This window comes from Liolophura sinensis, chromosome 1 (genome assembly GCF_032854445.1).
Source record: "Liolophura sinensis isolate JHLJ2023 chromosome 1, CUHK_Ljap_v2, whole genome shotgun sequence".
NCBI classification, from domain to species: Eukaryota; Metazoa; Mollusca; class Polyplacophora; order Chitonida; family Chitonidae; genus Liolophura; species Liolophura sinensis.
Genome location: NC_088295.1, coordinates 57,638,833 through 57,662,923, shown reverse-complemented (window position 1 = coordinate 57,662,923; position 24,091 = coordinate 57,638,833). Strand labels below are relative to the sequence as shown.

General features: G+C 39.5%; 1 protein-coding gene across 1 annotated transcript; it reads left to right on the top strand.

The window, feature by feature from the left end:
• Nucleotides 1–1,091: 1,091 nt before the first annotated feature.
• LOC135461255 (toxin Tbo-IT2-like) lies at nt 1,092–23,743 on the top strand. Its single transcript, XM_064738260.1, has 4 exons — nt 1,092–1,230; nt 1,501–1,580; nt 18,740–18,803; nt 21,858–23,743. The coding sequence occupies exons 2-4, from the start codon at nt 1,508–1,510 to the stop codon at nt 22,009–22,011; spliced, it is 291 nt and encodes a 96-aa protein (XP_064594330.1). The 5' UTR covers nt 1,092–1,230; nt 1,501–1,507; the 3' UTR covers nt 22,012–23,743.
• The last annotated feature ends 348 nt before the right edge of the window (nt 23,744–24,091 follow it).

Genomic DNA, 24,091 nt, shown 5'->3' with positions numbered 1-24,091 from the left:
ATTTTTCCCGACTAGCCGCTTTATTGATTAGTGGTGAAGCGAGCAGATAATGTTATCAAATGACAGGAGCGTTGCAATGTACTGACATATGCCCAAAATTAGCTCAACGACATAAACGTTCATTTGGACAAAATACTGGAGACTAAATTGTTTTTAATGCGTCGGGTACATTGTGTCATGATCTGAAGTGGGACATATTGTTTCCCTGCAGCCGCTTGCTTTGAACTGTTCTGAAAGTCATATAGTCGCAGTGGAACAATAACTTGTTAGCCCACATGGGTTGTTTTGCCAGAGAAGCTGACAATGGGTTTCAAAAGTCTTGGACCCACGCCTGTCAAAGACTGGCGGAATTGGAACCATATATGTTCTATGCTTTTTTCGTAACTGTTATTGTAAAAAGACATAAACGATTTAATTTTTGGAAGAACTTTTGAATTTTCCCAATGAAAATGATGAAGTTTAGTTATAGGTCTTTACAATTAACTATATATTCCTTGAGCATTTTTTTCTTTGACATAGAACAGCACAATTTCGCGTAATTTTCCAAAATCAACTCTTGATAATCCTCCTGCCATAACAAGTTTTGCTATGAAGTAACTACTGATCATTTTCAGCAAAACCCCAGGTGCGAGTACCGTACGAACAACGTTTGTGTGACCACCAAATCAAGATTGCCATTTACGTAGGTGTGATAAATGCACATACAAAACAAGGGTCAGGTTTTGCTACACCATGAAACAAGACAGATGACATTTGTCGATAATTACAACGATGATGTCAAGCAGGAGCGCTGATTAACGCTCCATTACCAAAACTTCTGTTGCACAATCGCTGCGATCCAAGCTATCGCAATTATCCAGATTGCACACAATCAGAGAGTCTCGGTTGGAGACCTCTGTTTTTGAAGCTCCGCTGGATTCCGTTTGCAAAAGCCACTGGGAGTGTGGACAGAAGGATCGATCTGGTGGTACGCGAACCGACCATTGAGTCTGCCGCCTGCTATCGCGTTATCGATTTTGTGTGGGAATATTCGCTCAGTCACGTGACCTGTTTGGTATAAATGCTAAAGTCCTCTAGCGAGTCCCCGGTATGACAGCGAGAAGGTGTTGCAGGAATTACCAGTTACCCTATCCACGGGAATTCCTTTGAGTGTTACCGGTAGCCGGCCTAGAGTAGAGCGTACCCACCGTACACACTTTCGCGATTCCGGAAAAAATTCGAACCAAAAAGGTAAAAGTGAGCTGCATATCCCTAAGAAGACAACGCCGGTTGCTGTTCCTCATGGTTTAAACTTTCAACGAACAGGACTTCTCATTTCCGTTCTTGTTTCACCTTAGGTCTCTTTTCACTTTTGGTTTCCTTCGTGGATATATCTTACACGACTACAAGCACTCCGGACACGGAGTGTTGGTGTAGTACAAAAACGTCCTCTCCCCATCTTCTATTCACCTCGACCGTCGACTTGATTTTGTCTTATTTGCTGTTTCTCTTTATTTTCAGTCGCAAAATGAAGGTTGTCATCGTCCTTGGGTTTTTCATCATGGTTGTGGGAGTCTCATACGCTCAGTCATGGATGGAAGGTAGGTTTAAATTATTTGGGTATTTCCTTAACCAAATCGTTCTTTTTTACCTTCTATGTAACATATGAATCTTTGTACTATAATCTGGAAACAGACGTTTTCTCTTACACTACGTCCAGCTTTATACGCTGCGGTTAGAAATTACAGGGAATTCGTTAGAAGTCATTAGAAAGACGTGTTCTTTTATGTGTTGCGATTAAATCATCAATATTCCATCATTTTCACAAATGATGGACTTTATTATACACAGTGATCATTGTTAGGAACTGCTCCATTCAACGTCGAAATACGTTTAGACTTTGCTTTGTTTCCAACTGCTTAAAGAGAGATTTTTTCCACTTTCAACTCTTTTAGAAACATTTTCACTAAATTTTCTACTACCAACATCTTCTTCTAGCTCTGATATGAATAAATGTAGACATTTTCCAACTGACGTGAACTTCACTATATTTCTTGGCATAGAAACTTGTCAGAGTATGTGGCGTTGAGTATATTTTTGGACAGAGCTTTAAAACTAAGAGTATATAATATGGAACAATACTACCAGAAAAAAGCTATTCATTTAGACACTTGTTGCTGACATTGGGTTCCATAATTCGATTCCGGTGTTAATTGGCAACGTTTAATGCATAAATGACGAGGGATGTCTCCCGCCACATGCAGCAGGTTGGAATTTCTGGTCTTTGTCTGATCGTGCATCGCTAATTATGGGCTAAATTTTCCAACCCTTGCCGACGCCTAGTTCAGCACTGTTACCAGACGTGCTCTTGTAAGAAATACATGCGAATAGATTACAATTTGTCTCAACCGATTCATCAGGTCCATTTTTTCGGGCTAGTTTGTAGTGATTGTTCCAAATATTCGCCTCAAGCGCCATGAACATTGCGAATGTAAGTAGCTACATATCAGGCAGATGTGTCAAATTTTACACTGTATGCCCCACTGGGCTTTAACTAATAAGTACCATAAATGATGCAGAAAACACAAAAATGTTGAACGTTGAACAGTGACCATTAAGTGGCATTATGTGTGTGATACAGCTAAACGGTTTATATCACGTTTAGCTTGGTTACATTTTTTTCATAGTAAAACTCTGGCTTTTGGTAGGTTTTCTTTTTCTTTTTACCACATCGATTACTTCATTTAATATGGGCAGTTAATGATAGACTTTTATTACACTCAACAACATCACGATTGTTGAATAAAAGCCTGAAACAGAGACATATTCTCATTTTACCCAAATGAATAACAATTAATCTTATACAGTCATTGTCACTTAACCAGTCTATCCGGATTACAAGTTTCCTTTGGGGAAAACGGCGAGCTTCAAATCATACACCTCTAATCTATCATAACTATAGCTAGGGTAATGCTCTGCAAGTCTGTTGACGGACTTCTATAGTATCTTTGCATGGTTACATTGGTTAAAGCATTTCTCCGTGTTAATCCAAGTGCGATGACGATACCTCAGCTGTTATGCCGCGGCCAGCAAACTCCAAGGGATTCCATTGGAATCTGCAGTTGGCGGCTGATTTCGACTGCACCGGTCCGCTCATTATATCTTGCAGCATTTATCATCTATGCACCGCGCAGCTTATGCATCCTTGATGACCGCCTCTAAATGTTTAATGACCATTGTTTCCACACGGTTTAACAACGACTCACTTACTCCTGCGCCATGCAGCTCAATCCATCCTGCGTGGCGTTGACAGGGTTTGACAGATTTGACAGGTGTTTGAGCCGCACTCCATGCACCATCACAACGCCTTTCCTTCTAGACCGGATATTCAACGCAAATACTAGCTGGCGACTAATCATTTATATTGCATGCCATTGTCCCACTAATTCAACTGACTATTCGTAAATTCATTAGCGCAGCGATAACCCGGCCCAAGTATAAGCAAACCTTTTCAAATGAGACAAAAGGTTATTATCGTTGAGAGAAGTGTATGTTATATTCCTTTGGCACAACTTGATTTCAACCATTAAGGCGGAAGTTTTGAGATTTTCTGTGATGCTAGACGGAGTTGTATCTTACTTCAGATATTTAACGATTTAGACGTTAAATATTTAACGTTTAACGATTTCAGCAGGCGCCTATAAGACAATACATGTCTACTGCCATCCAAAAAGATTTCTATTACAAGTGTGTCACCCAAACTATAGCCGTGGAAAAAGATGATGTTGATAATTTTCTCAACTTGTGGAGTATTAACGATTTTTTTCTGAGAAAATCATTTCGAATCTCAATCTGTACTGTATACCAATAAAGTAGACAGATGTTACACAAGTAACGTCAGAGTATTTTATGTTTTTACTTCCGATTTAATTCTCACCAACCCCTTCAAAAGTGTGAGATGTGAGATAAAGCATTATCGTTAACCGTCATATTAATATAATGGTGATACAACTACCATAATTCACTAGTTGTATATGGTAGAATGCGAAATATCTTTACGTCCACACTGTTTTGATCCTGCTATAAAACAATTTTGATTTCTTGTAATTGTGTGCCATGTGGGGGGAAAAGGCGCTATAATGTCTAGGCGTCGTAACAGACTTTCGTATAACAATGGTCAACCATAATAGAAATTCCAAGTTGACAATCTCATGACAAATCACACAAAGCATTGACGAACTAAGAATATGTATAATTAAGTTAGATCTTAGAACAGCCATGTAAATAGATACAGTCGCCAGTTTTCTATGACGCCGGAGAGACGCAATGGATGTTGTAGGCGTGTAAATTAGTTTAGAGGTCACTGATGTCGAGTACAGTAGGATCTGTGACGCCGTCACTCACACGCGCCGACGCCCTTTCCAACTTTTCATATTTAGCACATCTGTGACCAGGTGTTGGTCAGTTTATTTTGACAGCTCACCATATATTTCCGTCAAGGCGAAAGTCATGAATCCATTTAACTAACCTTAAAATCGAAGCGTATACTTTGTGTTTCTGGTCACTTTCTTGATTATTCGAGCTGAGACGTTTTCTGGCCTTTCATCTCTTAAGTACCCAGTAGTGCCGCAAGTCGGATTAAAGCTGACCGTAAACATTTTGCGACAATGTGGTACATCATTATAAGGACCGTATTCACGGACAATGGGAACGAGGCAAACGTAAGTTAAAGTACGAACTATTGCTCGTTACCAAATTTCCGAGATGGTATCGATAAATAAAAAGGTAATTTTATTGGTGTAATATTATTGCAGACAATTAACTAACCCGCTTTCTCAGAATCGTCTCGGAATGAAATTGGTAGGCCCTATGTATCTGTGACGGCATTATGTACTTCAGAATTGAGGTATTAAGATTACCGATAATTTCAAATTTTAATGTTTTTCTTTGTCGGAATAAATTCCTGGTTGGTGTGAAAAAGTGCCCATTGGCTCTACCACATCAGCTATGTTCAAGCAAAGGTTGATAGCATCAGCACCGTACCATATTATTACTGTACCGGTAATATGTTTCTACAGAACATACAGCGAGTAAAACCAGAGCAGCTACGACAGTGTGATTTTGATAAATGATCATACGTTAACGGTGAAATCTGACCTCTTGTCAGTTAGGATTTAGACATATTCCCGAACTGTTTGTGTAAATGCTTAAATATTAGTGGCTTACATGGCCTCTAGCATCACAGCATACTGAAAGTAGATACAAAATAGATATAACAAATCAGTGATGCAATTTTTTAGACCTGTCCCAGTCCAGAATTTTCCAAATGCTGTATTTTCATATTTCACAAATAGTAACAAGAAACCTTTGCTAAGGAGTCAGACCTCGGGTATTATACTTCGCTAAGCGACTTTTCTGTAACACTAATTTGCAAGTCACAGGGTTGAAACGCGCCGCCTGCATGAAACTATATTATCCAGGACAGTGACAGCGACGCATGGTGCTTGGGTGAGATATTACGGAGGGCACCGATTACCCTCAATCAGAGACATCAATTACAAACAGCAGCTCCGTCACCCCAAGGGTTTGAAGGCGCCAATAGCGGCAAAGCCTGACGAGAAAGCAACGACCGACCATCACATTAAATAGGAGCCGATGCAGTGTTTGACAAATATTTAGTCCGTTCGTTAACGCATTCCTGCTTTTTGCATCACCCCCTACTTTTGTAGTTAATGTAGCGTGCATTTGATTAAACACGTACTCGGAATCACTTGATTGTGTAAACACAGGTCGCGGTCTGCGGTGTTTATATACCAAGATGGAATATCAATTGCTTGGGTTGGCATTTTAAATGCGCATGAATTGTGAATACGGATTTCGCACAGCAAACAAAATAAATACCAGATATCCATAATCCGATTTTTGCATTGATTCTGTCGTTGTAATGAACTACCCACCACCAACCATACATGCATTTTTTCTCTGCGATTCGAGCATTGTGAGGGTTCTTTCCAGATGCACCATCTTTGTAAATTTTATGTTTCTTGTTGCCGTTGTTCACATTACAAAAGTGTTTTGATCGAAATGTAGCATTTCCCCAAACTTTACATGATGCTATGTTGAAGTAATTATGAGCGAGCAGCCGACCCTGTGTAAATTACAATAAATTCTCAAAAATTCGACCACAGACATTGTGCATGTCTGGGTGTATTGGATGAATGTTCTCTAAACTGGACACATTATTTTGGAACATTTGTGCAGTTCACATATGCCCCTATCTGAACATCACATTTCATTCTTCAGATTCTTACGTTTTAAAAGTAGATGTAAATTTATACTTAAATGGTCGAATTTTAGAGGATTTAGGGTAAATTGTATTAAGTTTAGCCGTCGCAGATGTAAGGCACAGCATATGCGAATATCACATGCACCACTGTTCAAAGTGTTCAAAGTTCAGAAGGGATTCATATCTGCTTTAGGATTTCGTCGTAAAATAACCATACCTAAAAGTGAAATATATACAGTTTAACAAAGTAGCCATCAATTAAGAGCGGAGACCAGAGTATGAGTGGGGTTCCCAAAATCGGAGCTTTCATCATTCAAATGAGCATAATTGTAACTCTTGGATAGATGTAAAAAATATTCATGTACAATTTAGTACAGATATTACGTAAGAATTTTTAAGGAGAATTAGAAGAATTCTACTTTTGCACACTGATGATAGTTGGACGTGCAAAGAATAGGTAAAACCACAAAAGAAGAGTGCTGAAATAAATTCCAGCCATTTAAATGCCCATGTGCGATGCCATAGTAGTTCCCTAGATGGTTGTGCTTTATCTTGAAAAGGCTATTCTGGAGATTTTTGGCAAAGAATCTGTTAGCTCAAATCTAATCGATATTTTGCTGTTTTTAGAGTAGCCCAAAGAATAACCTTTCACAAAATATCAGCCTCGTCCGTGCTCGTGTTACCGTTACAAATTTGTAATAAAGATCCTACAATTTATAAAGCGGATAATATTATAACTTTTCAACATTTTCATTTAGAATCATTTTAATAGGTATGATATTCACTGAATTCTCTCGGGGCTCTGCCCAGTTTTCTCCTACCATAATGCTGGCTGCCGTCGAATAAGTGAAATATTTTTGTGTACGGCGTAAAACACCAATCAAATAAATAAATATATATATATATATATATATATATTTACTGAAAGGCAATGATATATGAGCTCTTCTTAACAAAAACAGAAAACTTTATTTGATTAGCGAATATGGACCTCTTACCACGAATTTCCGGTATAGCATCTTTAACCTTAGTTTCGGGCGCTGGCGTATGCGATAGAAGCATGCGGTCTTACACTTGATATGGCGGTAAATGTGAATAAATTTTTATTACCAAATGAATCGCCTTGTTTGACTGGAATTATCTACTTATTCCGCCCTTATCTGTCGTTTGTGTTGTTTTTTCTTTTGACGGGAAACGCATGTTATTTAAATGTCAAAGGGAGCCTCAGTACACAAAATGCCTCAGGAGTTGTCTAACGTACATCCGCTCATGTGTGATGGAGATATTTTCTGTTACATCATGTGATCTGCAAACAAACTAATTATATATTCACCACACTGATAAACCAGTTAAGCTGTTTAACTGGGGGAATAGAACTTTGTTTTTAAAAAAAGCATTCCCTTGAAATCTTCCCAATCTATATGTTTAAAGTAATAACCTCAGGTCATAGAGTAGAAAGGTATCAATGCTTAAGTGTGCAAGGAATACTTACTTACCTAGTGGTTATTTTCTCATTTCTTCTGAGGTGGGTCTGCGGCTGACAAGCCGAGTGAAACTGATACGATGCGCTCAAATCACACCGGAAGCGAACGAGAGCGAACAAAAGTTGCGTATGTCATAGTTAATAATGAGCTGTCCCGAAGTCTCATGTCGTCTTACACATCTTTTCTTCCGCTCTCCACGTGAGTGGCTATATCTACAGGACGTACGAGCGTCTGTTGTTTCGCCTGCCCGTCTCCCAGATTCTTTTTTGTTCTAAAATGACAATCATTCCTCTATCATGGTGTGTGTTGGGCATTTCCAAGTTTCGGTGTCCTCTTCATGTTTTTTTGTCGAACAATTCAAAATGCTAAATAATTATTCTCAATTTACTTTGGGTATCCCAAAAAGGCGTGTATATCCATCGTTTGTGGAGAGTCTCTTTACTGCTCACACCCTTTTCATCGTAAAGGAAAGATACTCTCGCGTTTTCAGTGAAACTCATCTGTAAACCTATCAGAACATCGCTGTTACTGACTTTTAACAACTTTTTAGAAATGAAACTCATTTATCTGCCAAAAATTTGAAACAAAAGCAATTTTCTCCTATCACAAGAAAGATCCCCAAAACCCCATGTCAATTTTCACTATTTTCTAACGTCCTACAGATTTAGCATGAACCCAGCAGCTATAAAGTATACTATTTCGATGTAAATGAAGCCCAAGATTAAATACAAAATGAATTGGCTTTACAAAACAATTACAATGGGAATGCGTTTGACATTTGACAATATGACTTGCCACAGCAAATCAATCTGTTTACTGTGACAGTATGAATTACACGTGCCCACTGTGATATTCGAAATCTTTTATGATACGGACAGGAAAAAAATATGACGAATTTACGTACAGTTGAAAGTGTTATTAGATGCACGCATACATGCCAACTTTTCCTAGCTGGTCATATGTATAACAATTGTAGGCTTTGAAATTGGATATTTCAGCTAACTAAGGCTACTTCCCATTTCCCCTGCCCCCATGATTAACAGGGCTGAATCTGCTGAAAGCACTCAGAAACATTTCATAATTGTTTCATCTTCACTGCTTCATTGGTTCAGTTGTGTAATGGTGCTGTTTTGATTACACTCACGACAGATCGTAGTTGAAGTTTAATCGTAATACCGCTGTACCCGAGGCTCATGCGCACTCTTCTCGTGGATTGATTCGCCACAATTAATGCTGTGGAGTAAGACCAGTCATCACATTAAGACTGTACCAAATGTCATTATACCAATACCCGCATGGCTGTAGATTTAGACTTTACCTCATCATTTTTAGTCTTGTCAGACTTTAACATCGTGCATTTCCATTATTGTGCCACACTAATGGGTTGTAACTCTCATAAGAGTTTCGCATCGTGCATTGATGTTATTGTGTTACACATCGACTTGTTACTCTAATCAAAGGTGAACATTGTGCATTGCTGTTATTGTGTTACACATCGACTTGTTACTCTAATCAAAGGTGAACATTGTGCATTGATGTTATTGTGTTGGACATGTACTTGATACTCTAATGAAAGGTAAACATTGTACATTGATGTTATTGGGTTACACATCGACTTGTTACTCTAAAGAAAGGTGAACATTGTGCATTAATGTTATTGTGTTACACATCGACTTGTTACTCTAAGTTTGACATCGTGCATTTCCGTAATTCCGTTACGCCTCAGGTTGTTTCTCTAATGAAAGTTTAGCGAATAATAAGATTTCCATCCATTGTTATACCCGAGGTTCTTACTCTAATCAAAGGGTAACATTGTGCATTTCCGTTATTGCTTCACACTTCAGATTGTCACTCCAATCAAAGTTTAGAATTTTGCACTTCCGTTAATGTGTTTCACCCGAGGTTGTTAAGATAATCAAAGGACATCATTGTGCACTTGTGCACTTCGGTTTCACTCTTCAGATTGTTACTCTAATCAAAGTTTGGAATTGTGCATTTCCGCTATTGCGTTACACCTGGGGTTGTTACTCTAATCAAATGATGGAATCGTGCACGTGGGCTACAATGTCTTGTCTCCGTATGGGGACTACTGATAATGTCATGGTAACGCGAAGTTCAGTCTGCCACGAACTGCCTACGGTGAGAGGTTGACATCAAGCTATCGGATATCACTCTGAATTAACACCGATCTTCCTGCAGCTACGTACGGGGTTTATCTTTCATCAACATCAAACCCTCCTTGTTTTAATAATTAACTCGTAAAGCAGAGAAAGTAGTGTTTGGGGAATATCGTGAATTCTGTCCATATAATGCACTGTCATATAACCAGGACTACCAGACCGCCAGTACCTTTACTGTGATTGATTCGGGTCAAACATAATCATTTTGTTGTGGCTGTCAACTAAGTTATGAACATCTTTTCCGCCAAAGACTGCTCTGTCCACGCGGTAATACAACGAGGCCGAGGATCCTGTCGTTGTTACACTGCGGTTATTTGCCGTGTGGTTTTAATATTCGATGACACCATGCCCTGGATCTAGGCGTCAAGACATTCGTATACCAGCCGTCAACCAAAATGGAAGTTCCGGGCTAATCATCGCAAGGCCAATCTCAAAAACAACGTTAAAACATAACAGGTTTTAGTGATAATGGAAAGACGTAAGGAATTCTATATGAATTAAATCATATCACCGTACTATCTGGGACGTTTATATAACACCTTAAACAAATTAAAGGAATTGTCATTTCCAAATACAATTCAAGTCAATGACTACATTTGTTTTCAGTAAGCATTGCTAATTTTCCTGTTCGATATGCATGTGGAATTAAAGTTAGACTTCCTGAAATGTGCATAATTTCAAACCAGGTTGTATCGAGCATCTCGTCAGGGGTCATACCGGTTCCCAGCTTAGGATGCAAATTGTCCCCTTCTATAACACATACAATAGTTGTCGACAGAAAGATCCAAAATTCTCTATTCAAAGGTGTCAAGAGTAGCAGACATATCTAAACACGACCAAACTTCTCTAATCCCAGCTCTCAGGAGTAGCAGACATGTCTAAAAGGGGTAGGCAAATACAAACGCGGCCAAACTCATATTCATATCTGCCGGGAATTTTCCTCCTAGTGTATCTAAGCTAACGTAGAACGCCTCTCACGTCAGTTGGCTTGCAGTTGGTTCGTGACCATGCTGTCAGACACAAAGGAAGCACATGATTGTTGTAGCATGAAAGATGTCTTATTGCACACGCTGAAAGTCTTGAGGGGATGACAACGGGGAAATGAAGCTGGGGTCGTCAACTATTCACCATCAAAACTTAGCATTTCAAATTGCCCCCGTGAATACTGAAGGTCTCATTCTTCATTATTCGTCTCACGTGAACATATAAATATGATAAATTTACAGTGCGGAGTTGATTTCATTTATTTTTTCGTCGTTTATTGAGGATTAAAAGCTCACGGACCACATTGCATTTCTGGATAAAATTATCACATGGTCATCATTTTCTCCCTCTCTTTATCCTAGCTTCTGTGCTCCAATGTTGACTGAACGTGTTATGCTTTGGCAACCACTTGTCTGTCAATGGGCAACACGATGCTTGCCCATTAATAATGGGAATGACTTTCTTTCACGTTAGCCTTTGCTAGAAAGGTCAACATTCGGTTTAAGAAAATTAGCAATTGATTTACCTTTATTAATTTAGATGTCGCAAACAAAACCATCAATACCAACTTCTGTCCAACTGTTTTTTTTTACCAGATAAATGAAACACTTAGTAATCAATCTTTCTGTTGATCTCACTTCTCCTTATGCTAAATCCATAACAGATGAACCTATAATACGTCCATGCATTAATCACACTTAACCATAAATCACACTTAACCATAAGTCTCGTTGTTTACTTATCGTATTAATCAGCTATGTAATGAACTGACAATTCAGTAAGACGTTCAACGGCCAGTGACAGATGGAGTTTCAGTACTAAAATCCTCCAGTCTATCCACGGGACAATCAAATAACCTTTTTTCAGAACTGCGTTGAAAGTCATACACCATCCCATGGTGAAGCAAGCGTAGTTGGTCGGTGCATTCGTTAACGCTACTTATGTTTAAGTACATATGTACTTATTAGCCAATCAAACCATCAAATGAGCGAGTCGTACCTGAATGATTAAAGTGCTTGCCTTTGGATCTCTAAAACACACGAGGTTAGGGTTCAAAACCAGTATTTGACACGCAGGGAATTTTGTAAGTTCCCTTTCTCTTATTATACGTGGGAGATGGGTGACAATAAGCGATCATTGAGTTTGTGCATGCCTTTTAACGTTTGCTGAAGTCCACTTGTCTTCCACCAATATGCTGTACATATCTGAACATCACACGTCAGAACGTTCGTCAACAATTTGCCAGAGATTGGTGGTTTACACTGGCATTCCAATTTCCTCCAAGCGTAGAAATACTGACATCGTTTACGTGAAAACTGTTTGAGTATAACGTTAAACAGCTATATCAAACACATAAACACCTGCCACTTGCTATACGTAACCGTAGAATATTCATTGTTAGTCTGGGAACTTAATATCATGGAAATTAACATTATATCTCACAATACGTCCTCATATAAACACCCTAAATCTGAGTTTCTCTCCTCTATATCACGTCTCAAAATGTCTATCAGCAGTCATGTCTTTGTTCCAGCTACCCTTGTACACTGACAGTCAAACTAAAGTCACTTTCGTCAGTCATTCAGGCAGTCAATTACATTATCCTTACAATCACCTTAATATCTTTACCCACAAAGGCAGATGACAGGGTTGTGTGCATTATTGCACATGCGCGGAACGCATCATCCGGGCGACAACCAAAACCACTTGTCAATTTATTACCGTTTCACAATGTTCCAGACTTTGACGACAGCGTGCAGGATTTGGTTCAGCTCTGTTTTGTCTGTATGTGTGTATTTTTCTGAGTTTTCTACAGGAAACCATGCTATGTTCAAGGTGTCACAGATTCACGTAGTATGCGCGGAAATCGCTGTGGGACTACCAAGAGTCACAATGGCCTTACAACGCGACGTCGTTATCCCTGATTAGACCTGTCATGCGCGCTTGGAACTTGACTTATCCAAATGACTTTCCACTGCGCTGGTCTTACGTATATAGAGTACATGCATATTCAACATTCAAACAGAATTATCTTAAGATTCTCATGATTTATCTTTTAACTAATGTAGCAAATTGTTTTAGTCAGATATACCCATATGTGTATTTTTATGCAAAAGAAAAGACAACACTCGTAGTGCGCTTTTGTATAAGGCTACCACACAATTACCCAGATATACTAACAAAGACAGCTCTGTGTAAATGACAAGATAATTTGGACGGCCCGCACAGTGGTTCGCTACATCCTATATGCTCCCGAAAGAGACATCGAATACAAAGATGGCCACCCGAGGAACTCTTGCTGGCGTCAGGAATTATCCGGCGTCTCAAAGAGCTGATGAAACCCAGAGCTCTGGCTTTCAGGGAAAGCCGTGTAAATGCCGAGTTGGGCTACACATGGCCTATCAATTGTACCGGCTGGCTTTGCAGTACATTACTGGCAACCTTATCTAATTGGCGTTGACCAAAGACTGACCGTGCCCAATTCCCCAGTCATTTTTGTGGATGTCCTGATCAACACAGACTAGCCGTACCCTATCTCTCCTACAAGTCATCAGCGCTGACAAGCCTTTTCAATTGTTACCCTAATATTGCGGTTTTGGAAAATCGCCAGCTGAAAATTGGTTGAGCAAATGGATTGTTTAGGTTTTAGGATGAGATTGATGGATAGGTCTCGATAACTTTATTGAACTGAGCGTGTCCCTGAAACATGCCCTGTGTCTGGGTAAGAGAGAGCATCTGGTGTCTTCACGGCCCTAATTGATAGACAACATGACACTTAAATTTGATCCACTTTTCTCACTCTTACTGCTTTTCTAGATCTTGTCTCGAAAATGATATTTTCACGGAAGACGACGTATAACATGGAGTCTCATTTAGTCTTAGGTAGCTTTGGGTATACATTTCATATACCATGATTCTGAGAAAAGCTTGTCAAGGTGCTTTATATGTAAGCTGTGATTTGACGGTATGTTCACCTCCCTTCCCCTCCCCCCCCCCGCCATTACTGGTTCCAAACCAAGTTAAGATAAACCAAGTTAAGTTTTACCGGAGTCATAATTGGCTTAGTTTTGGTAGTGTGCTTTTCTGCGGTGTAAATAAACATCTGCTCAGCAAAAATGGAAATCGGAAACAGAACTAGTAACTTTTGTACTTTTCTGTGCACTAGAATATGTTTACTCAGATCGAAAAACCCTCTTTCTGCTTTGACATAGTGAGGAACCCTTTCGTCCTAAAATATTTCGGGTCAAAGAATTGCAGTCTATTTTTCATCCCTGTCTGTGAAGAGGAATTTTGGATAAGCTGCTAACGTACTACGCATGATAATAATAGTCAGTCTGGTGTGAACCCTTGTCAGCATTGTGCGGGAAAAGCTACCCGTTCAAATTATGTTCAACACGCTCATATTTTTAATACATGTAAAGTGTGAAAACGAGGTTGCACGGCTATCTGATGCATTATTTCGAACAACTGTCTGTTTCTGTGGTGAGCACAGATTCAAAAGTTTCTGCTGTGAGGATTTGATCATACACCGAATTAATACCCACCCTTTTGGGGGGATGTATCAGATGTCCAATGATGTAGAAGCAGGGAGTAATCCTACACTGCAACATATGGATTAATAATCGAAAGTCTAGGTTGCGTTAGACTCATTAATTAAATATTCCCCAGGGGTATAGATTGTTAATAATCAACTATTAGGACTGTACTCGAGCCTCTGAAGTAACCAAATCTGGCAAACTCGTCAACGAGAACACATGTTTAAAATATTAATAAATGTCCAGCTATTCATCAAATTGTAATTCGATGTGTGGTCTTTCGATGGCCGACAGCTGGTAATATCGGGCGGAAAACTCAGATATCTGATGTTCGAGTCCAACTGATGGTTTTACAAAGGGGAAGGTCCTGCATTTGTCATTTCTAAATAAGCTAAATCAAACATCAATCTGTTCTTCCGTTTGCAGATTATTATCTTTACTCGGAAAGGGCAATATTCTTTTTCTCCGACTTAAGAACTCTTCACTTTATTTATTCGATTGGTGTTTTACGCCTTACTGAAGAATATTTCACTTATACAACGGCGGTTGTATAAGTATTATGGTAGGAGGAAACCGGACAAAGTCCGGGGGTAACCCATGACCCTTGATGGTATAGGACAGCCACGAAAGCTGATGCCTGACAAACCTTTCCACATATGAAATGAAGATTTGAATTAAATGTTTATTGCTTATATCTGGTACAACACAGTTATCAGTGTAAAGCATTTTTTAAAATGTCCTTCACCTTATACATTAACCTCATTATCATCATGTTTATGTTGGGTTTGTCATCAGTATTCGTCCTATGGGCTCTGAATCGCCTGACGAACCGTATTTTTGTACAACTCTTCTCCAATTTGAATATTTTAATTAAAGAGGGCAAACACTGCGCGCTGGTTTGCATCAGAAGTTGAGAAAACTCTGCACGAAGTGTAAAACCGAGTATACGTAATAATCAGTCCAGAGTTAAATTAAACTCAATAGTCCCAGCGTTAATCGGAATGCATGACGTGGGGCTTCTGTCTGGAATAAACCTAATATCAAGCTTTAATCTTGATGCACTTTATCGAACACCTGGATATGCTGTCTATTCTATCCCGAGTGTCGATTGAATTCGTCGAAATATCTTAACCGTCTAAACTGTCTTATGCATCCGATATAAAGGCCAAAGTTATATATCTTTGTTGATAAGACGATTTATATATTCTATCTTTAAAGTATAACACAAGTTCAAGGTCACAGAGATTTTTAAATGTCTTCTTAAAGGGTATGCGTTGGGATTTTCTCCGCAGATCATTTAACCAAAACTAATCAAGGATCCAAGTCTATGTTGGGGAGGGGGGGGGGGGGTAATTTGAGGTAATGGTCGGTATAATGCGTTTGTATAGCGGAGGGGACTACAGAATTAATATTTCCCTTTGTCTGCTTGACACGCGCGCATCGACCGTGATAAATGTGTAGCGATGGGCTAGTCAGCCCATGTACTGATAAGCATAAATCTACCATACCCCCCGGATCTCGGGCTATCGGTAGAACATTTGATGTGCATCGTCATTAATTCAGCTTTACGGGTGTAGCCAAAAGGGCGATAACGTACCACCATAACTTTCACGGCTGTTCGTGACAGGGTTGCTATGGATGGACCCTGAAATCACAGTGTGGCGAGCGTGCGACAAAGGTCAGTGGTTTAGTTGGTGCTCGGGCGAAACGCAGCCACCATCCATCACAACGTCAAATAATGGTGCGCCGAGCGGTGTATGATTTATTGTAAGGGAAGAAAGTGTTTACAGATCAACCTTATGCTGTACTGTTTGCCTCCCATGTTGAATAGGAAACACGGTTGTAGATTTGTCATTGTCTCTCCTTTTTTGAGCCAGCCACACCGGCAAAACTGGAAAACAAAATCAACAGGGGATATGAACACCTGTGTCTCTCCTCATTTAGGTATCGAAAATTCATGTAGGTGAGAATATGAACTTGTGGGAGGCGTGCATGTCCATTTTGTTTGTAACCAGAGCCTTAGATGGTTTTAGTCATAGTGGGCGAGTTTCGAGTTCGAACTCTTTTATCACTAAGGTAAAAAAATCCTTGTGCACAATGTGACCTGTCAGAAATGTCAACTAGTTTTTATTGTATTTACTGTAACATGGATGTCTGAAGAAAAGTTTGTCGAATTGTGAACGATGCAGAATACTGAGAGACTGAAGTACTGAGAAATGCCTAAAGGAAAAAAGTGTGACTTGTGCTTATGAAATAGAAGGAGGCAGATGATCGGTAAATTCATGTCAACAATGGACTGTCTAACATTTCTGCATGTCACGTGGTACAGAAGGAATTTTTACCTTTAGTTCGAACTCATAATCTCCTGTTGTGACTAAATCAATCAAGGTTCTGGAACATTTCTTTAGCCACACAAAAATTCGATCTCAGAACGCCTCTAATTTCTGTGTGTGGTTGTTGGGTGATGGCAGAGACCGGGGTGATGGGTTGTTGTTAGGCTGACATGGATCACTGGCATTTAATATTATAACCCAACAGCAGGGTAGAGCATACAACTACCAGTATAGTCTCTGGTGTGAATCACGGGCGTGGAGCTGTAGACATTAGATTTATTATATGTTCTTGTACAACGACTCATATGCCATTTTCTTCAGTTAAAATATTAGAGATCTCTTTTTGTAACACTATACATGTTATGTGAGCTGTTTAAAAATGCTACAAAAAAAGATTACATTATTCCTTATAAGGAATTCTACGTAGCATAAAAATATCTTCCTCAGAAATTCTATACCAGATAAAAGCCAGATAAGGAGATATTCAGCTCAAAATTTTCCTCGGAACGGCTGATCCTGTATCGTGGTCGGCGTATGTGCAATGTAGCTGATCGTGTCATGGTCGGCATATGGGTGGTGTGGCTGATATTGCCATGGTCGGCGTATGGGCGGTGTAGCTGATCATGTCATGGTCGGCGTATGGGCGGTGTAGCTGATCCTGTCATGTCGGCGTATGTGCGATGTATTTGGTCCTTGTCATGGTCGGCGTATGGGCGGTGTGGCTTATTCTCAGCCAAGCAAGTTCAGTTGAATGCATTAATGATCACTGGAATTAATGTACGGAGATCGTTGTTGGTTAGGCGGTATATTTGCTTCTGTCGGTTATAAACTGACCCTGAACACACAACCTCAATGATGAAAGGCATGCCTATATCCATTAAACATTCATCTTACGTCGCCGACCCAACAAGATCAAATAGTGTGTTTAAATAGAAAAAGTGAATACCAATTTGAAACACATGTACAATATGCAGAACTTTGCTTCATGTGCATTATAAGATAGGCGAAGGGCACAGACTTACATTACAAGAGCTAATCTCCTAAAAACATCTAAATGTACAATCTAAACGAAGGTAACGTTCTGTTGTCGTATAGGTATGGCCCATATTACCAGCCCAACTCACCTGGACAGACATTGATAGTCCCCAAGTCGCTAGTTCTCCATGTTGCTATACTGCATAGCCTATACTACCAGCTCTGTCTTTCTTAATAGGCTTATGTACCGTCTTCGAGGCTATAACCATCATTTTTCACATGATCTTTTAGCCTATATTATTTTTCCGAAACTAAAAGGCAAAGTTAACACTAAAATGAAGTATATATCAGATGAAAGACCATTAAATACTGTCCAAAAAATAGTTTCATTTATTTTTTTTTCAGAATTTTCTTAAACAATAAAATGCCCTTAAAGCATAAGATTCCCACGGTGGTCTGTTGTGACCAAGAGGGCATCAATGCGCATATTTTTGACTTGAAATACTAGTTGTTCGTTTCAAGGTCCATTTGTTGAATGCATTCATAGGTCTAAATAAAGATGCATTTTGAATGAAGAAATCTAGCTATCTATGTGTGATAAGTGGCAAAAAGCTGATTTGACGTCACTGGCCCTAATATGGCCAGAAAAGACGACCATACAATCCAAAGTTTTCAAATCCATTTTCCTTTTTTTTATTGGACAAATATTTCGTGTTAGAGTATCCTTTGCCTTGAACAGCGGTTATGGTAGAAATATTTATAAACAGATTCATGGTAACTAAAGATCATGTTGGTCAGTGGCGTTTAGTGATACGATGAATAGTTGAGGAATAATACCATAAGTTCAGATAAAGTGTGACATGCCGAAGACAGCCCCGTGTTCCTGTTAGCGAGAATATCACGTACGACCATAATGATGGTTAGAATTCCTTTGTAAGAACAGTGAATAACACGTTTTTTTTTTCAATTTTTGTCATTTCAGAAGCCGACGATGAATTTGAACCAGAGGAAAACTCCTACGTTGACAGTTATGATATGGATAAAAGGCAAGTGCAAAAACACGAAATCTGATTGCAGAATTGCAACATTTATTGTGATTTAAGTTGTTGCTTATGATGTTTGCTTTATTTTGTCTTTTCTAGTGTAAGTACTGACTTGTGTTGGTAATGTGTTCGCCGGAAGTGTATGCGCATATGGTCACGAGGAAACCAGGAAGTGTTGGTTGCTGTAGAAACTTGGTGCCTCGTTTTCAAAAACATATGAGTGATAGTATACTAAGCATCGTGGAGAAGGTCTTGGTTTGTCTACTTTTGTGTCAAATATATTGTCATTGTGATGCTCTTGCACTCTCTATTCTCTTTTTTTTTGTCAAATCTTTTCGGAGTTGTGTGTTTCATATCTGTTTTAACCAAGACGGCACCAATTGCATTTGTTTATCCGAACCAACACACAGAAGACTTAGACCTGTGGGCCTTGTATAAGCGGTGATGCTTTTGTTCCAAAACGAATGCTACTAAAACGTGGGACAGAATTATCACCGACCGTACGAGACATCACACTCGCAGCACTTCCAGTAGACCCGACTTCACCAATGGCGACAATTCCCCTCTCTGTGGTCTGCATCCTGGGTTTGTCTGTTACACTTTGTGTTGTTCCCATACCTACTTCCTGCACTGCACTGTCACCCGTTAAGAATAGTGTCCTCTGCTGGTTTCTGCTAATTGTTCGAGCTGTGAATTTAAATTTCTCAAAAAAATGTCACGTATAGGTTCATCACGAATCCAGGTGTTCGTTTTCGTCCATTTGATGACTCATCTCAAACATGAGCCAATGATCAGAATCCGATTTAAGTACATGCAGCTCTATTTTCAGATTCATATTAGCCATGGTAAATTGGGAAACACGTCCCACTTTCAATAACCGGTATCTTGAAAAGAATCTTTATAAATCTTCATTCCAAGGCTTACTTATTGACAAAGTTAACAACTGTGCGGCGTGAGTAGTCCTGGGGTTTATCCTCGATGACAGAGAATTGGGTCTGACAAGATCACGTTTTAGTATTGGGTACAACTGAAAAAATGTGATGCATGTCTTAAGAAGACAAGAGTCTAGAAAGTCTTTTCTTCCTCTATAACAGATTCTATGTAGTACACAATCAGGAGATGCCTTACCAATCTACATGATGGTAATGACGCCTTAAAACCGAACAGACAACACAGTAAAACTCCGGACGAAGTATGATAAAAGCTATTAGAGGCACAGAAGGGCCCATAATTTATCATGGCAGCATAAATAAGTCAAGGAAGAAGTTCATGGCCAGATTGGTCTATATCGACTGTTGTTGCCATCAGTCTGAATGGAACCAAGAACCATTAAATACAAGCTAAGCGAACAATTATCACAGTGTCGACCGGATGAAACCATGTACGTCTAGCATTCGATCTGCTCCCAGATTTCGTTGAATTAAACTACGATTAACGCGTCTCTGAAAATAGCAAGTGCACTCGTGGAGAGTTTCTGTGCAAGATGCGTGGAAATGGGTTTTAGCCCGTCGCTACCCGCCTCTGAACAACTTTGGACAGATATTGTCTGACACTGAGGGTAAACACCGAAGACCTGAACGCAAAAGTTGCAGGTTACTTATCACGTGACTACTTATCAATTGAGGAATTATTATTTATCATATCTCACGCAGGCTGAAGCCCAAACAGTTTTAGTTGCTTCCAAACTTTGACATCTTCTCACGGAAAAAGTTTGACCTTTTCTGTCTTAGTTTTGTGTCGTTTTGCATATTTTGTGGTAGTTTCTCCCTGTTTAGTTTCCATCTTTGACTGTAGCGACATGATTTTTAATGAAAGAGAAAGTTTTGTCCGCGAATAAAAAGCCTGTTAATCAAATGCTTTGTCCCAGTCATCTTATGTGGAATTTGGCAGACTTCTCCTTCCAACGTTGATGCATGAACATCAAAAGCTAGTTAAGTTTCACAGTCGGTTCTAAGTAGAAAAACTGCCTTAGATTCCACTTTCCGGGCTTAATGGACGTAGAGCGCATGAAGTGCTGTCTCCAAGGAAAGGAAGCTGTTTAAGAACTATAACACTTAAACACTAGCTAAGAAACATCGTCTTTCTTCTCCGTGCTATTAAGGAGTCCTTAATCCTTCAAAACCGCAAGCTTCATTGTTCCATAACAATACAAGGTCCGTTAGAGCCGAGTACATGATGAAATGATGGTGGCATGATGGTAGAAGTCCCATAACCACTCCGCCTGCACGTAACACCTATTTGTTCAAAGAGACTGCTTTTGTACGAAACCTGGAAACGGAGAAGCATCTCCTTTCTCAGCTGAGGGCAGCAGCTGCGTTAAAAGGCACCCGGCTCGTTTTAATGTTTGCTTTAAAAGCAGAGCGTGAGCTATTAAAGCTGAAGTGACGCTGGTACTTTAACCAGAGAAGGCCAGACATCCTGGGTGTACAGCGTGCTTGGTTTGGGTTTAGAAAGCGGATGCAGTGCTATGTCTGCTTCAAAATGTGCAGACGTAGCACGAGGTGGTATAGTGCTCGTGCTTCGTGCACAGGTGCACAGTTGTACACCACAACATTGCAAAAGACTGCTGTCAGATATATAAATTTAACTAAAATAAAATTTTGCCAGGTTTAATTAGGAAGTTTAGAAGGTGTCTAGCGAAGGGCGGTGGTTAACTCCAGCCACTTCGGTTACCCCCCACCCATAATCCTGACCACCATGGAATTAGTGCAAAATATTTCATTACTTTCACTACAACGCTTACACGTTGCTATATAACACGTACACATATTTGTTTCCAAATATATTGGCGCATACTCACAAGATAAAATAGTAACCATTATAATAAAGTTTAATTGAACAATTATTCATCAAAATATCACTTATACGATCATGGTCAGGTTTACGGATCAGAATTTGAGAGAAATTATCGTCCCTTGCCAGGTACCAGAAAAGTTGCCGACGTAATAATGACAACCAAGTCCCAGCTCCAATACACTACCTACTTAGCAAAAATCCCAAGATTTGCATTTTTCCTCTGACATCGTTAACACTTATCTGTTTTACCTTCGGTTTCAGGGAAATGCTTTTGAAAGTACCCAAGTGTATGTTCAACACTATGCCATGTGTAGCCAACAGCCGGAGACGCTTCGCCAGATGTTGCCGTGGACTCACCTGCAGGTGCAACTTTTTCGGCACTAACTGCCGCTGCGTCCGGAAGATGACGAGCTGAGTGGTGTGCGCATGTCACAGGCAGTGCACATCGTTTCCAGCCGACTCTTGTGGAGTAACCGCTTTGTACTGAATATTGTGTTGTTTAGACTGGCTTGTCTGGTGATATGAGTTGATGAATGAGTGTGTGAAAATAAAATCCGTAGATGTTTTCACACGGCCTTGTTTCATTTGAATTTTATTTTATTTTATTGCCCTATATCTGGAGCTATGGCTTCTGTCAATTATCAGTGTAGGTGGTTCTGTTTAAAATGAAGACAACTCACCTCGCTCCGAACCCCTCCCATCAACAGCAACCACAAGAAGAGGAGGCATGAATGTGGAAGGGTCGCTGTATTTTCCTCGTGGATATCCGCTTTTCTCTTCTCTCGATCATCGCAAAGATGAGGTATACAGCTTAAGGAACCACTTGTCTCTGACTGCAATCTGACTGTCACCCTTTGTATTGTTATATCCAAACGATGGAAAAAAATTTAGGGTGGTTTTCAGAGAACATATAATTTTCCTATTCAGAATTGTGAATATTGGTCTTTGTTTTTGTTTGTAAATATTACAAGGCCACTTCAATAACTCTTTTCAGAGAAGTTTTCCCTCCATAAATGTACTCCACATACATTGAAGCATTACGCAATGAAGTGATCTAAGGAAGAAAGGTTTTCATACGGAGTGCAATGTAAGTGGCCTGTAGACCCGATTTCACACTGATATCGTAAGAGAAGCGAGATCTCACATAGCTGCATGACGAACCACGTGACCTCGCTAACTCTCACCAGCGAACAGAAGCGAGCAGACGTTGGAGTTTATGCCAGCAGTTGAAAATGTTATCTTATTATTTGGAACCAAATTACAATAATCGAATTGTTGGTAACTGTTCAGGCTTGTGGTCCCATTCCGATTTTAGATTATCATACTAAGTGGACATGGAGCTAACCGATAGATTCAGGTTCGACCAAACGTCCCACCAGTGCCAACATCGCGTGTACGAACGCCAGCTGTTATCGACGTGGGGCAAATCATTTAAAGCTCTGACATTATTTGCAGAGCTTGCATTAGATACATGCTCGATTATTCCGTTCAGAACTCCAGCTTATATCTTCGAAGATCTGACATGTAAATGAGATTAACTAACAAATAGATTACAGAAAACTGACTTATTAACAATACAATGCCAAATAGTTTGTTGAAATCTTGTCGAATTTTGTCTATTTTTACCTGAAAATCCAATCCAATTTATTACAGCAATTCTTACATGCTTTTATCTGGATTTTATCTGTGTTCATTCTCATCGAAGAAAATATTTGGGTCATGCTTTTCTCAGACAACCAGCAGATGGCATGGCTTTAAATCTCAATTTCACAATGCCCATGTCAAAGTGATTTACTTTCTAAAAGTACGTCGTCAAATTTCACATATGTGGGCTTCGGGATACATCCGTTATGGGTGTTTTAAGTACTACAATTTCCTCACAGAGGACTTGCAAATGCATCGGGTTTTCTCACCAGACTTTGCGTGTTACACATATTTCTCAAACAGGCTAAATTGTGTTCATCCATTTAGGTAAGTTAATTAGCTGACCAATTTACAGGAAACCCCACACTGAAGATTACGGGCGCGTTCCACGGTTGTGTTTCATTTTTAAGACCTCAGTAAATGACCCGCAGCACCTGCTCTGTGATTGTAAGCATTCAAATTGTCTACGAACCCAGGTGCTTATAGACTGTGTTAGTGCGCCACTGAAATACTTGCGACATTTTTGGTATTTACGTGATAAAAAATTTACGCACGATACATCTATAGATTTTGTTTTCTTCTTGCAACATTAGAATTTATGTCACAGGAAGCACCACTGATTTACCAGTAGATATCCATGCACATACATATGTTAACCTACCTAATAAACTGTTACACACGCACAAAAATGTTTAGAGGGTGATTGGAGGCGCATAATTAGACCATTTCCATTCACCTAAACTGTTACTGTAGTGAGCAGTTTACAGTAACTGTTGACGTAGTCCACATTTTATACCCTAACCGTTGCACTTTTATTAGAGAAAGTATACATTATCATGACAGTTGAACTG

What these genes read in the sequence shown, in the direction of transcription:
- LOC135461255 (XM_064738260.1), top strand. Translation starts at nt 1,508, where the DNA reads ATGAAGGTTGTCATCGTCCTTGGGTTTTTCATCATGGTTGTGGGAGTC. An exon ending in CGCTCAGTCATGGATGGAAG is followed by an intron (nt 1,581 to 18,739) that starts GTAGGTTTAAAT and finishes TTGTCATTTCAG; the next exon opens with AAGCCGACGATGAATTTGAA. An exon ending in AGTTATGATATGGATAAAAG is followed by an intron (nt 18,804 to 21,857) that starts GCAAGTGCAAAA and finishes CTTCGGTTTCAG; the next exon opens with GGAAATGCTTTTGAAAGTAC.